Source organism: Temnothorax curvispinosus, unplaced genomic scaffold, assembly GCF_003070985.1.
Source record: "Temnothorax curvispinosus isolate PA1 unplaced genomic scaffold, ASM307098v1 QBEX01018237.1, whole genome shotgun sequence".
NCBI lineage: Eukaryota > Metazoa > Arthropoda > Insecta > Hymenoptera > Formicidae > Temnothorax > Temnothorax curvispinosus.
In genome coordinates, this window is record NW_020228017.1 from 162,296 (window position 1) to 177,949 (window position 15,654).

Here is a 15,654-nt window from a genome sequence, read left to right on the forward strand (position 1 = left end):
ATTTTGCAAAGAAAATAATAATGCCATATACATATATTGCCATAATATATTGAATTAAATGGTTAAAAAAGATAATAGAAATAGATTTATTATTCTTTTTTAAAGCAGAAAATAATTAGTATATTAAAAGATCTATAGATACAAAGTATAATAAATAACAGACATCCTAACCACGCAACTGTCAACTTTAGTACTTAATAAATTTTTTCTTAATTAAGAGCGACAATTTTAACTTATACAGATTCATGTTTTACGCAGCAAAATACACAAAATTGTAAAATTTTAGCCAAATTGGTGAGAAAACTCCTCTCGTTCATAATTACTAAAAAAAATTATAAAGCGGATATGATTTTTTTAGAAGATTGCGATCACCACCGCACATTACTCGAGAATGAAAAAGGACACAATCTTGAAAAAAAAGAGCATTTTTTCGGTCGAGGAGATTCCAAAATCATCGGCAATTTTTCGAAAGCTCAGCCAAATAAACGTAATTCTGTATGGCAAATACGTTGGGCATCCAACGCACAAATTTCAACTCGAGTTACAAGGTGCACTTGCAGAAAACGTAGAAACAAGCATTTTCGAACATCTAAAAGAGGTAACTTTTCAAACGCCATATGAGCGTTTAAAAAATGTTTGATTCTGAGATTAATTTGTCAGAATAATATACTCGTATTTGAAGAAAATTCGATTAAAATTCGTTTAACAAAAAATGACTTTTTTCGAACACAAGAGCAAGATATTTCCCTGTTTTTCGAGTGCTAAATACAAGCTTTATCAAATTACTCTACGTCATAATATGAAAAAATTTACAGTTTAAGTTGCAAAAAGAGCTATTTTAGTGTATTTTGATAAATTATAATTACAATATGTAATGTTGAAAAAGTTTTATTTAAAAAAAATTAAGTAGTGTTAGGACTTTAGTTCTTCAACGCCCAAAGAACTACGAGAAACGATTACGTTCGTTTTTGTGCATTTTTTTTTGTTGAACAGTGTTATCATACAAGCGCATTTAACATTAATTTATATAATTAGTATATAATATGTATATTTTGGATTCCTCAAAGGTACGGCTCTATTAAGGTGTAACGAGGGCACGTTTCGCGTGCGCAAGATATACGGAGATGGCAATTGCACGTTTAGAGCGATCAGCTACATTTTGTGGCGAAACGAGGAAGAGCACCAGTCGCTCCGAACGACGGTCAGTCTCTGATAATAATTAATATGAATATCATAATTATATCATATAAACATCATAAACACAAAATTTGCTGCACGAATATCACGAATGTCAAAGATCAATTGCAACGAAGTTAAAAATAGAATCCGTTCGCGATGGCAGACATTAAATTTAATTAGTTAAATCGAATGCTATATATATCGCTGTTTCTTAAGTATTACTTTTTACCATGTCGACTCAACAGAAATTCAGGCAGTAATTGATATATGACGGTCGTGTATAAGAGCCATGGATCATTTGGCAGGTTGTGCAGCACATTAAAGACAATTGGCGCGAGTACGAGCCGTTCGTGATGGCCGAGTGGAACATTTCGGATAGCCAAGAATACTATGATTACATGAGCCTAGTGGGAACGTTTGCCAGCGAGCTGGAGTGTACCGTGGCCACAAAACTTCATCGCATGAATCTCTCGATCTATCGCGAACTTCCCGGCAGATACGAGCTCAAGCTGGTCTTCCATAACCGCGTGAACGTTGGCTACGAAACCGCGAGGCTCCTGTTCACCGGATGCTCCGAAAATGGTCATTACGACGTCCTGTTACCGGATTCAATGACGAGCTTTTTTATGGGCGAATAAATTATATTTTATGGCGATTAATAAAGATAAATGATAGTTAAAATAATTCTCAACAAGACCAAATAAACGACAAAATTATAGTATATGTATAAAAATTTACTTCATTGATTTTCTTTAACAACTTTAACATATTTTGCATTTTTGTACGAGATAGTATATTGTATAATTTGTGGGAAATACATGAAGAAGTACAGAAAAAGCATATATATTAATATTAAAATGATTAAAACTTATAAATTAATTATGTAAACAAAATTTGACGCTTGCAATGTACATGGGATTTTAATAAATAATTTAAATCTATGTATTTGTATATATATATATTTATACAAATTTTTTTTTTTATAGATTAATATTATATAAAATATTTAAAATTTAAAAGTTCTTTTTAGCAATATTTGTGTAGAAAGAACAGTTCAAACAAATATAATATTTCATGTAATATGTCTTATGCCCGTATCACACTAGCGATTGGCGATTGCATTTACGTTTGCATTTACGTCTTTTGACCAGTCAGAACGGAAATCGCGAATCGTAATCGCCAGCAGCTACTTTTTGATTGGTCGAGAAACGTAAACGCAAACGTGAACGCAATCGCCAAACGGGCATAACACATTTAATGAGATTGATGAGAAGGATAAAAGACGTAAGGGCAAATATTTTTGTTTTATTTTTATTAACAGAAAATCTATCTTTTTAAAAACTACGAAGTTCTTCTTTATGCAGTATAATAATGTACTATGACATTATGATATACAACGATTTATAATTCTAATTTGACTCTATAGCATGAATAATTAATTGGGATAATTATTCTTCGCACAACTCATGAGAAGATGCTACTCGACTTTTAAAGGTTTTTTGCTGACCATCTCGAGGAAATTCGCTGACAGAAAACGCGAATTCCCACACTCGTGTCGGTGGCCGACTGGAATGTTTCACGCTTCATGAGCAAGAACAGGATTTAAAAGGAATAATCGCATCCCTGCATGTGAAGCCATTGTGAGACCATCGTTATTGCGCTATAAATCGCACAACTGAAATACAAGATCGCATAAAGTCAATTAAAAATTACGCGCACCATATGAAGAATTACACTTAACTGCCACAAAATTATAATCTACTGTTATACGATTCAATAGTGCAAAGATAATTGACATATTCACTAGCAAAGCAAAAGAATAAACATATATGTAAATAAAATCAAAAATTATATAAAAGAATATACGATAACAGTTTTAATAATTATATAAAATAATATTTTTTGAAAATTTATTGTTAATTTTTTCAAGTTTAATTTTGACTTAAAATATTTAATCTTTATAATGTTTAATATAATATCTCGTATTTAATATAAATCTATACAATAGCTCGTTTAATATAATATCTCGTGTTTAATATAAATGTTTAATATAAATCTCGGCAATAATTATCAATTAGACCTCTTTACCTTATTTGATACATCATCTTCGAGCACCAATTAATGCTGATGCTACACTGGCCCCTTCTGACTGCCTGTACAACTTCCTTGGCCATTTGTTGTTCCTCCTGTCTCGTCGAACTGCAATATAAGTTAATGATACAAAGTTTGCGTCTCGGGGGAACAATGGACGAATATTCTTTGTTCTTTTTTTTTATAAGGGGGCTCACCCGCGTGCTACCGTCGGTGAAATCGCAAGGAAGGTGAGATGACTATTACGATTGCTCAATTCCTCACCCAAACTTTCCATCAGACCTACATGTAAATAAATCACGCGCTATTAACCGACACATGACGTTTATTGTTTACTGCGCGCGATTTGACGACTGGCTTTTATGATCAACAATACATACGCACCGGCGATCGCCGCCCTCGAACTCAAGTATACATCCTGGGTCGATGTAATCGGCGTAATTCCGACAATGTGCGCTCTGTCGCGTTGTAGCATGAATGGCAAAAATGCCAGAACCATCTGCAATTAAAAAAAAGAAAGAAAAACTGGACAGATTGTAATAAATGCATTAATTATTATGTGCCGTACATAACCCACATAGCACGTAATATTACAGAAATATTACGTGCTATGTGGGAATTTATCAAAATTGTCATTACAAAGTTCTATATTGTTTTATTAATTAATATTATTAACTTTCAAAAGCCACACTGGGGTCTCAGGGACGAAATTTTGAAACTACATTTAAAACTATTATTTATATTTCTTGATGCGTATTTTTTGGTAATAATTTTTTTTTGCAAATTCTGAGATTTCCATCATAATTATCAGAAAATTTACGATTAATTGAAAAAAAAACATTAAAATACATGAATTCTTTAGAAACTTATGAGCAAAAAGTGGCTGAGGTCCTTCAGATCCCAGTGCGGCCTACGAGGATTAATTACTGAATTTTTTATCTAATATAATTTTAATTTGTAATTTTTATTTCAATTTGCATGAATATAATTAATTGTATAATAAAGAATTTCGCATTATTCTTATGAGAAAAACATTTTTTGTCAATTTCTTTGAAATTGTAATATGTTGTAGTTCTCCTCTGTCGACTCTGCTGAATTAGCGGAGGAAAACTATGCAACATATCACAAATTCAAGAAAATTAACCGAAAACATTTTCATAAAAATCGCACGTGGCGGGTTCTTTATTGATATATTTAAATTTTATATGTATATAATTATAAAATCAAGATACTTGAAAACCGAATGTAATTACATATTTAATTATATACATTTTTGTTTTGTTTGTTTTAAATTTTTTAAATAAATATTTTTTTATCAAAAATGTTGCGGCCTCGAATATCTTTAAAAAATCATTATAATGTTGAAAATAGATCTGCAACCTACATTTCTAACACCATAAGTTGTCGTTGCATTTTATTCCAAGAGATTTGAGTTCGTTATTGAATCGTTAAAATCATACACTTCTAATATGTAATTAATATTTCAAACAAATTTTCTTCAACTTTCACAATGTTAAAACCGGCCGTTAACAACCAGTCGCGATTTAACGTTACATATGATATGATTGGCTTCAAGGACACAACTGCTGGCCGACGCTCACCCAATAATGGCTCATAAGAGTCGTGTTGACCGTATCAAAAATATCTTGATAAGGTTGTCCGGCGCAGGTCACTAGGACGTCGACGCCACCGACCTCATCCTCGACCTTCTTGGCGATTTCGCGTATGGCATTACGGTCCAGCAGGTTACATTCGTACGCTGTCATTGTCGGCCCTACATACTCCCGCTCGTGTTCCCTATGGTCAGGCCCGATTTCCTTCACTCTATTACACCGCGATTTTAACCTGGCAGTTATCTCCTCCGCAGATCTAAAGTCGTTATCCACGCAAATCACGGAGCATCCACCCCTCGCGAATTCCTCGGCGAGAGACTCGCCGAGGGTCGACGAGACGCCGGCAATCTGTTACAGAAAATATTTGTCTACTAAAAAAAAATACTTTGCATTTTCAAGACTGTTGAATTCTATAATTCGAATTTAATAATAACACTGCTTAACAAAAAATACTGATTTTTCTAAAGCACAAGAATGAAGATATTAATAAATACAACCCCGCTTATCAAATTGCTCTATCATCACAATTTGGAGAAATTTGCTATTAAAGTTGTAAAAAAGGGATTTTAATGTATTTTTTTAACATAAGTCATATATTAATCATAAATATCTTTTTAAGGCATTCCTTTCATGACACCAAAGTCTTAAGAATTAACTAATTTTTTGGTACGAGAAAGTTAAAATGCATATCTTTACGCCAGAAAAAAATTAAACCACATTACCGAACATATAAAGAAGAATTATGACTTTGAAAATTCGATATTTATATGTGACGTTATCGAAAAAGTCTATTTTCCACATTTCAATGTAATAATTTGTTTATCAAATATCTTAAGATATTAAATATTAACTGCGCTACATATTCGCTAAAGTCTATACTTTCGATAGTGCCGATAAAAATACAGAATTACTAAATATTTAAACAAAATATTTATGTTAAAAGTTGACTTGAAATGTGGTTTATAGATGAATATTTTTAATGACGACTTTCAAGGAATTATTTGGCAACGCTGCAAGCTGTCACGCGCTCATGTCACACTTCAGTTCATCACATACGGTTTATTATCAACTATTTACTTATTATGGGTATTTAAATAAGTTAGAGTTTAACGGTTTGACAGGTTATGTCGGGTTAAAGTCGAGTAAAAAGTTAATTTTTAAACTTTTAACCCAAAGGTTAATGTAATAGGTTAATGAGTCACTTATGTATTTTGCATAACCTTAAAGAGTAGCGCGCCCAAAGTTAATTAATTAACTTTTTACTCGACTTTAACCCGATATAACCTGTCAAATCGTTAAACTTTAACTTATTTAAATACCCCTATTATGTTTTAAAAAAGTAAAATTATCCAAAAATATATATCGCATAAAAAATATAAATAAAATATATAAAAATAAACAAAAATATAAATAAAAGCATATAAAAGCATATAAATGTCACAATATTCTTTGATTAATGAAATTGACACTTACATTGACACTTTTATTATCAACTTCACATTTTACAATCGGCGCCCTGAAAAGCGCAGCGTTGCTATATTGTTCTGACAGTAAAATTTACCAAAAAATGAAAAATTTCTCAATACACATCATATTTTCACTTTTTTCTTATAATTAAACATAATAATCAAATATAACTTGATTTTATATAAGTTTAATGCAATATACAAGAGTTTGCTGAGGCCCTGCTTAAGCGCCTATACAAAATATGCTCCTCCGTGAAAGGAATACCTTAACAATATATAATTAACGATTACCTTTATTCTTGTGCATCTTTTGTCGATAATGTAATTAATTCGCGATAGAAAGAAAATGCAAAATCTTAATAAGATAACTATTTGTTACATTTAATTGTACATGCAGAATTAATTCCTTCCAGTTCTTTTAATCCTAATTCAAATAATATTTATCGCACTTTTCGTATAAATTATATTTTTTTAATTACCTAATTAAATTTATTTAAATTGTTAACATTAATTATAAAAGTGTAATAATTGTACAATTTAAAGTATATGAATAGAATATGTACATACTAAAACTACATCGCCGCTCAAATCCCTTGGTGGCTTTGGCAAAAGAGACTTTATGACATCGAGAATGGCTAAGATACTAGAGATGACAGCGCCAATTACAAATTCGATACTGAGATAAAACAAAAAGTTAATCGAGAAGCCTCCTCTTGAATTTGTAATCACTGATTCGTCGGTAACTCGTAGCATCATCCACTGCAAAATAATACAAATTAATTATTTTATCGTGATGTTCCAATTCAAAAGTCTTGTCTAAAATGTAAACTATAAATTGACTAATTAATTTATTTGTTTGGTTATTTATTAACTTTTAAAAACTATAGGGGAGACCGGGGCTAAGCCGACACTATTTTTTCAAAGACAATTTTTAATATTTAATTAAAATTTTTAGGCAAATTCAATGATGTATATTTAAAGAGTGTTTCTTCAGGTACAAAATTGATTCAGGAAGTTTTGCTGTACGTTGCTTTGTTTTGCCGCCAGGAAAGGAAAAGTGACGCGAAGACAAATTTTCGAATTGAAAAATGACGGGGCGAACTCGACACCCCGCCGGGGCAAACTCAACACTTTGTTTGATCGACACAATTTGATCTAGGACTTATTTTTTTATTGTTTAAAAATAAAAATACATTGTTTATCAAATAAAAAGACATTGTGTATTAGAAACAAAAAGTCAGAATAAAGTAAACAATTATTTAAAATAATGAGAAAAAAAAAAGATTAAACTTTTAATTATCTTTTTATGAACTGTCTGAAAAACAATTTATACACGTAAACTCGCGATCAGATGTGCGCACACATTTGTCATGAGCCATACGGTTGCATAAGATGCATTGTTTGTTATTAGAAGCTAATGAAATGTTTTCCGAACACACGCAACAGATGTTCCTTAAATCGTCATCGGAATCGGACGAAACAGTGACCTTTTTTGCGATAATGTCACTTTAGGTTAGTGTCGTCTTTGCCCCGGTGGCGTCGTGTCGACTTAGCCCCGAACGTCGTTTTTTACTTTTGTTACTCCAAAAATATATAAATTTTAAAAATATGCAAAAATTATTATCGGATTTGTATAAAGCATCGAATTTCCCATCAAAATCACTTAGCGGTAGATTCGCAAGAGTAAAGCTCGATGAAAGAGTAGACATTTTCGAGAGATCAGAAAAATTACTTTTCACTATCAAAAACACTTATGTCGCGTTAAAAATTACACTATAACTCAGAATGTTACCAAATTCCGTTGATAATACTGGCACATAAAGACGCATTTACAGTAGCAAAGGCAAGTTTCTACGATAGATTTAAATTGGCAAAAAGCCTAGTGTCAAGTTCGCCCCGCTGTCGGCTTAGCCCCGGTCTCCCCTATATATAATTATTATTATTTGTTTCAATAAATAATGTAATTCTAATTCGTTAAAATACTATAACAATAATAATACAATTTTTATTATAATGATATTGTTTCAAGATAATCACTGGAGTTATCTCAATTAATACATTTCTTAATTCTCGTTCTTTACCGCACTTACAAATATCCATAAAAGTTTTTTTCATAAACAAATTGAACTCCTTCTCGTTAGGTACTAGAGAGGCATGACAAATTATACTTGCACTCTGTCGAAATTAATGCCTTTTTACACGAGAAAGTACCTAATCAATGCGGTTGTGAGCAAGTGATTATGTAACGTGTAAATTTCTGTGTGCCTACCACAAGACGTGTAATGATGAATGTAGCACTTTGTAGATAAGCAAGCACCCTAAAAGATTTACGATCATCGCATTGAGGCGTGAAAGCAAACTAATTAAATATGAAATAAAGTCTAAACAAATAAGTCATGTCAGAGATAGTTGCAGAAATTCTCTACGAAATATGTTCTAAATTGTTTATATTGTTGATTACATTATATTATTGATTAGATTATATTATATTATTACTACACCACACAGTTTGATGTATTGTATAATTGGAAGGTGTCAATTGCATATATAATTTTTAACGTACCAAAACGCGAAATATACTTTATAAGTATAACGTTTTATATTAAAATACGATATTTTTTGCAATACACAATTTTTATGATAAATTTAAATTTATATATTTTAGTAAAACTTGAAACTTACTGTTATATAATAATAAAGTTTTGCTACTCTATGATTTAATCTGTAATCGTCGCATTTCATTGAGGAAAGTATATGATTAAACTAATCGAGCAGACTCGAAAATTAATTTGCATTTCTCAACGTGGCTGTGTAATAAACGTGTTTGCTTTCATTTCTATCTTAAATTAGGCCAGTATGATGAAAACACTCCAGAATCAGTTGCAAAATGCAACAAAACCATTAAAAAAAAAGTCGGTTAGATGTTATATAACAGATTGACGTAGCATATTAACGTTTTTGCTGCACAAGAAGGAAAATAAAGTTACAAGTGCACATGTCAAATAGAGCACAATCTCCCTATTTCAGAAATATTAAGCCTGTATTATAAGTACTTAGAATTTATTGCACTCTGCTACTTTAATCATAATTAAAACATTAATTTAAAAAAAATATTCATTGTTTTTCTTCCTACATGTTATAATTTTAATTATATAAATTATATAAATAAAATAGATTTTTATGTAATTATTTATAAGTAACTTTACTATTATTCTAAAGAAATAAAATAATAGTTTAAAATGTAGGTAACTGTATACGTAATTCAATTATGTCATAATTACATCCCAATAAGCAAGAAAGATCAAAAAACATTTCAAGCACATTGCAGCAATATTGTAACTTTAATGCAACATAGTTGAAACGTTTCTTGATGTTTCTTGCTTACCTATTGGGATAATATTATTATATTTTGTAACTATAGCTACAAGATAAACAGGAAAACTATAATCAATAAATTTCTAGTAAAAAAATTCTCATAATATCTCATAATATGTTTAAGAATTCTTAAATATTTTAAATTTATAAAAATTTTTAGAAAAATACTTTGAACTTCTTTAGATTATATAAATTTCCTTTGGAAATTAAAAATAAGAAATCTTAGAATATTTTGGAATTTACATAAAAGATTGTAGAAAAGATGACGTAGATTTTCTCAACACTTCCGAAGTGTCCCAATTTGTACAAAAAAATCTGAAAAATTTTCTAAAAAGTTATCAAATTTATATAGAAGTTGCGAAAAATTATGAAGAAAGAAAAATTCTTTTTATTAGAAAGTATATGAAACTTTTTGACTCGATAAATTAACCGTTCTATATGAATGCTTGTAATACTGGATGTGTACTAAATTCAAGAAGATTCATAGTGGTGCGGTTTAACAAACCGTAAAGTTGCCATTTCGTTCTTTTTCTGTTTGAATAACATAAAACTTTGGTTGCGCCGTACTTCGGCGTAATCTTGACATCAGGAAAACATATATAATATTTTCTTTCGAAACTTTTAGCTTTATGTTTAGCCTAAAATCACAATAATTTATAATAAATTACATAGAAATTTAGTGTTTGGTCTAAAAAATTTCGTAAAACCGTTTTTCTGTATTAATATTAATCATACTCTTATACATATAACTGTTGGTATAAATAATTCATGTAATAATTTTGTAATACAGTTGAGAAAGTCGTATGGTCGTGTAAAAGAACACGTAGCTCAATGCAATGTAATTTCGATATTAAAAGTGCACCGTCGCGCAATTAAAGACCAATTTGCAGCACGCTAGGAACTTTGATGAAACAATCGGTACGACGGAAGTCATAAGGATATAAAGCGGTAATCGAATTGAGGTTTAACGTCCATAAATGTCAGCTTGTCAATTTACATTCTGCTAAAGCATCCGTTTTCACGCTCTTACGCCGTTTCGCTTGTCTATCCGCGAGTAAAGAAAAATGTGAATGACTCATTGTAAATAACGCGAAAAGTAAGGAAACGTTTGCAGGACACAATAATTGTGCACGTAAACGCAACACCAGTCATAAATGCAGCGCCATAAATCTGGCGGTGTGTTTATAAAGCGGACGCTATCTTTCCTATTATATAACGACATATAACTTATATTATCTTTGGGCGCACCACTTTCTACCAAGTAAGAGTAAGCAAAATCGGCTTCGCCTATCCAACTCACACTTGCCGCAATCAGATATCTATTACCTGTTATATAATAATCTTGCTATATACAAGAAAAATGAAAAACTATAGCTATACCGTTCGGAAAAATCTGAAATTATATTCTGTGGGCAAAATAATAAATATTGATGTAATGCACGAAGAATAAATTAAATAATCATTTTTTTTATTATTAGTTTCCTTATCGTAATTAACATTGTATTATCAGTAGCAATAATAACAATTTTTTTGTTGCTGCAAAATGCTGACAAAAATCTAAATGTATAAATGTATATGGAAGTAAATTTAGTCGATGGAACTTAATTTGCCTTAAAGGCATTAATTACGATATTATCGTTTTACTGATTGAGGCTGACAATTAGTCAGAGGAAACTTGAATTTTTTTGCGTTCTGCATAGAGATTGACAGGCGATTATAACTCATAATGCAAGTAATTATGCAGTTCAGGGCCGCATTAATTAAGTTACATCTTCATCTTCTATAATGTATGCATATAAACTCGATGTACAATCTAATTTACATTTTCAATAAGGTGCCTAAAGTACAGAAAAATAGAAAAACTTTATACTGACCGTTAATCGGCGGTCCCTGCAGTTTCCAACAAATATTAGTTATTAACTTTTTCAAGTTTCAAATTTTAAGACGTCAAATTTTCAAAACGAACTTCTACATTTTCTTACGTAACATATCTCACAAAGCAGACGAATCTCACGAAAGATTTCCTTGTACCCTTAAGACAATGGCTCAAGAGATGAAAACTGATTATCTATATAACTCTCTTTGTATTTATTTTTTCAATTGTATCCTTGATAAATAATATTAATTATATTAAAAATTATATTAAAAATTAGTTATAATTAAAATTTAATAATTATATTATTAAAATTTAATTATAATTAATTATATTATTAAATTAAATTAATATTGTCTTATTAAATATTAAATTTAACTAGTTATATTATCAAATGTTAATTATATTGCTAAATATTGCTTCATGCTTGAAAGAAACCCAGAACAAAGCTGATAGTAAGGGCAGTCATAAATCTCTGTCAATAACAAAGAAACATAGTGATAACTAATAAATACTTAATCGATCGATTGCATGTAACGCTTTAGAATCGACATCTTACGTCACATGCATTAGGTACTCTCGAGTCATGATTCGTAGGTATATTTTTATGTTCAATACTGTTCTGTATAATTAGAATACTTCTACGGCAAATCGATTGAAGTAAAAGATTAATGGTATATAGAGATATACATTCCAAATAATAACGCATATTTTTTAAAACCACTTTGTCTACCACGACGTCATCACGTTCCTGACATATTACACAGAAACCACTTTATTTGCAAAAAACAAAGTAAAGTTTTGCTGCCGTTCGTTTGAAGTACACATAGATATACAAATTGAAAAGCAAGCAATTAGGTAATTAGTCATTTCTGCAAGTTTGCCACAGCTGTTTGTACATTTACGATATAAAAATTAATATTATTATAGATTAAACTAATTTGCCATTTACTGGGTCTTGGTAGCCCAATTATTATATATTTTTTGTGTATTACACATATCTTTTCCAAACATACACAAAAAAATATATAATAATTGAGCTACCAAGATCCATCTCCGACCGCAAATGGCGCATTTAATTTGATTTATTTGATTGTATACTATGACGGTCGTATAATTCTCATATTATTAATATTATTAATTAATTTTATAAAATTACATAGGACATTCATTACATACATATTTTTCATTATTTGAAAACTATTCGAATATCTACCGTTCAATGAAAATCAGATAATCCGTTAACATGTTTTTTCTTACTTTAAACGCGGTTTTTTTACTAATTTTATTATCTTGTAACATGTTATTCTCAAGACAGACTATTTAAAGCAAAATATCTACTATCTAATAAAAATCAAATAATTTATCAAAAAGAATTTATCAAAGATTTATATACGGAAAAACAAGATGCATAACAGCACCAATCTAACTAAAAATAATCTTATTCAGTCATAGTATTAATAAAAATAAATAATATTTTATTAAAACACAAAAGCATGGCGTATTTGTTTTATTAAATTAATAAGATTATTTTCAATTAAACTGCGGTTAATACAAGATCTTTTTCTCGTGTGTGTAAAAATAAAATGCAAGGCACCTCAAATTTCCTACTTTTGTCCGCACATAAATTAAATTTTAAAACACAGAAGATTTTATTGAAATATACAGATACAAATTGTCTCTTGTTACATACCTATTTTAGCAGATTATCCAAATTTGCACTATACACAATATAAGCCCGCATGTAGCACGACGGAGCGGTCTTGCGATCACACGGAAGAAATACGCTTAAAATGAGAAGCGTTACCGCGCGGAACGCGCAGATCACTGGATCACGCGGGATCTCAAAGTCACTCGGCAGTTTGGTGAGTAGTGGGGAACGTGAAGGAGCAACAGTTCCGCGGATATGAAACGACGTCAGAACGCTAGAATCGCTTGAACTTGACTGAACACCGCAACGATATAAAACGTATCGAGAATAGTCGAGGTATAAGACCCAACCAAGGTCGTCGTCTCCTTCGCCATCGTCATTTACTTATTCATTTTCTTCTTCGCTCGAGTGCGTCATCTTCTTCGTGTGAATGGTGAATGGTGTCTGTGGCGATGCATTATCAATCGGCCATGCATGTGTAACACGATTGTCCCCATTCGATTTCAATATTAATAATGCATCTAGATTTTCTTAATTAAAACATTTTTGGTTTAATAGAAAAAGTTCTATTATTCATATTTAAATAAATTTCTATTTTACAATTATTCTCAGATAAATGGTAATGATAAAATTTTGTGTACATTATTCTATAAACGCACTTACAATATAAATTTTTAGATTTTATAATATTTCACTACTCGTTTAACAATGAAACATTATAAAGTTTTTGTTTTTGTTATGTATAAAGTTTAATTTTTAAATGATAAAAAGTTTCTAAGAGAACTATTTACGTAGAAATTGCGAGCGCATAAATACATATGAGAAAGATTTGAATGAGTTCGGAGAACATCTATTTAACATCACGTTTTCTGAAGTAACACTGTTCATTCTGATCACGCATTTTATACATTTAAAATTTCCTGAATGTTTCAATTTACATAAATATTTACGTAAAAAAAAATCATAAAAATTGCTTGTCACATTATTTATTTCAATTTGTAACACATTCTTAACACGTACAACTCTTGTTTGGTTTAATTGTTAGCCTCTTTTGTCTTCTTTGCTTATAAAAATTGCATTTTATGATCACTACGCGACTACATAGTATGTAAATGCATGTAGAAGAGATTTCTATAGAGCATTATATGTATACTTAGCAATTATATCGACCTCCTTTTTTTTAATAGATTGAAAGTTTTTTCACAATCGTAATACTATTTTTTTATTACCTCTTATATTGTAATGTAAATTCATACATAATTACCAGCGTGCTTCCATTTAGATACGGTTTATTTGATTGTGCAAAGATCTCTATAAGAAATTACACAATTCACGTTGTCGATTATACATATATAGGAACATAAAGAAAAATAAGATAAATCTATGCAATACTGTTTTTACGTAATTGATTGTAGCATTAATGTTTTCTAATATTTATAATCAATAAAACAATATTATATGTTATGTAAAATTGTATATTGTATAAGAACTCTGTTGTCAATGAAATATTTTGAAAAAACGACGTCGAAATATCTACTCGTTGCTTGCAGTGTAATAGGAAAATAACAAAGGCATATCTTTTTATTTGGTTTTACAGTTGTGCCAGTTTCGTCCGCTATGCAAAGTCAAGGCCATTTCTTGAGTTACGCATTCTAAGGTAAAATAGCTTTTATGCTTTGTATTTTCTACAAAATTTAAAAAGAAATTCAACATTGTATATTTCTAAAATTGCATTAATATTTTTCTTTTGTTAGAGTACTTATATTTTCTTTCTTATTTTAAAGAGAGTGTATATATTACATTATATTCTTATATATAATGCATCAATTGACTGATTTTTTCCCCTATAATATCATTTTATATAAAAAGCTATTGTATTCGACGAATAATGCTTTTAACGCTCTTGTTTACTATTCTTCTTGCACTTATTATCTCTGGCCTCATTTAATTATGAGTCATTCCAAGAAATATTATCTCTATAATGTATTCGTAAGAAATGTAATACAGTTAGGTATTAGCTTCCACTTATGCATATTGTCGTATACTTGAGATCACATATTCAAATCTAAAAGCGCATAAACACAGATAATAATATTAATCTTGATCTAAGAATTTAATCATCAATTTACAAATGAATAAGAACTCTGCATGTACGGGCATTCGAGTGCAAGTTAAATGGCGCGTGTTCATATCGAGCAGTGAAATTATGCCGCGAGAGGGCTTGCCATTAGGCGTAATGACGCGGAAGTAACGAAGGTGCGCTCGGGCGATGTAATTTTTATAAGCAAAGATTTTTATAAGATCGGCGCAACCCGTGTTGTAAATCGATAGAGATGTGGCAATTCGTGTACTGACCGAAACACGCTTAATTACGTAATGTAGTGAGCCGACAATAATAGCGTAATT

The 15,654-nt window shown here is 30.3% G+C and overlaps 2 protein-coding genes across 2 annotated transcripts; one reads left to right on the top strand and one right to left on the bottom strand.

Moving 5' to 3' along the window:
* Window positions 1-345: 345 nt before the first annotated feature.
* Window positions 346-1,865, top strand: LOC112468246. The gene is made up of 3 exons (XM_025037364.1): window positions 346-598; window positions 1,068-1,201; window positions 1,485-1,865. The coding sequence occupies exons 1-3, from the start codon at window positions 346-348 to the stop codon at window positions 1,815-1,817; spliced, it is 720 nt and encodes a 239-aa protein (XP_024893132.1). The 3' UTR covers window positions 1,818-1,865.
* A 609-nt stretch (window positions 1,866-2,474) lies between these two features.
* LOC112468251 (estradiol 17-beta-dehydrogenase 11-like) lies at window positions 2,475-13,537 on the bottom strand. The gene is made up of 7 exons (XM_025037369.1): window positions 13,291-13,537; window positions 6,917-7,108; window positions 4,872-5,231; window positions 3,655-3,769; window positions 3,468-3,552; window positions 3,268-3,378; window positions 2,475-2,854 (listed from the first exon to the last, which is right to left on the bottom strand). Exons 2-7 carry the CDS (start codon window positions 7,103-7,105, stop codon window positions 2,782-2,784), a joined length of 933 nt encoding a protein of 310 aa, XP_024893137.1. The 5' UTR covers window positions 7,106-7,108; window positions 13,291-13,537; the 3' UTR covers window positions 2,475-2,781.
* Between the last annotated feature and the right edge of the window lie 2,117 nt (window positions 13,538-15,654).

Bases quoted from the DNA above. Each gene is read 5' to 3' on its own strand.
- LOC112468246 (XM_025037364.1), top strand. From the start codon at position 346: ATGATTTTTTTAGAAGATTGCGATCACCACCGCACATTACTCGAGAAT. The intron at 599-1,067 runs GTAACTTTTCAA...GATTCCTCAAAG, and splicing joins TTTTCGAACATCTAAAAGAG to GTACGGCTCTATTAAGGTGT. The intron at 1,202-1,484 runs GTCAGTCTCTGA...ATCATTTGGCAG, and splicing joins ACCAGTCGCTCCGAACGACG to GTTGTGCAGCACATTAAAGA.
- LOC112468251 (XM_025037369.1), bottom strand. From the start codon at position 7,105: ATGATGCTACGAGTTACCGACGAATCAGTGATTACAAATTCAAGAGGA. The intron at 5,232-6,916 runs GTATGTACATAT...TTTCTGTAACAG, and splicing joins TGAGCGGCGATGTAGTTTTA to ATTGCCGGCGTCTCGTCGAC. The intron at 3,379-3,467 runs GTGAGCCCCCTT...CTTATATTGCAG, and splicing joins TCACCGACGGTAGCACGCGG to TTCGACGAGACAGGAGGAAC.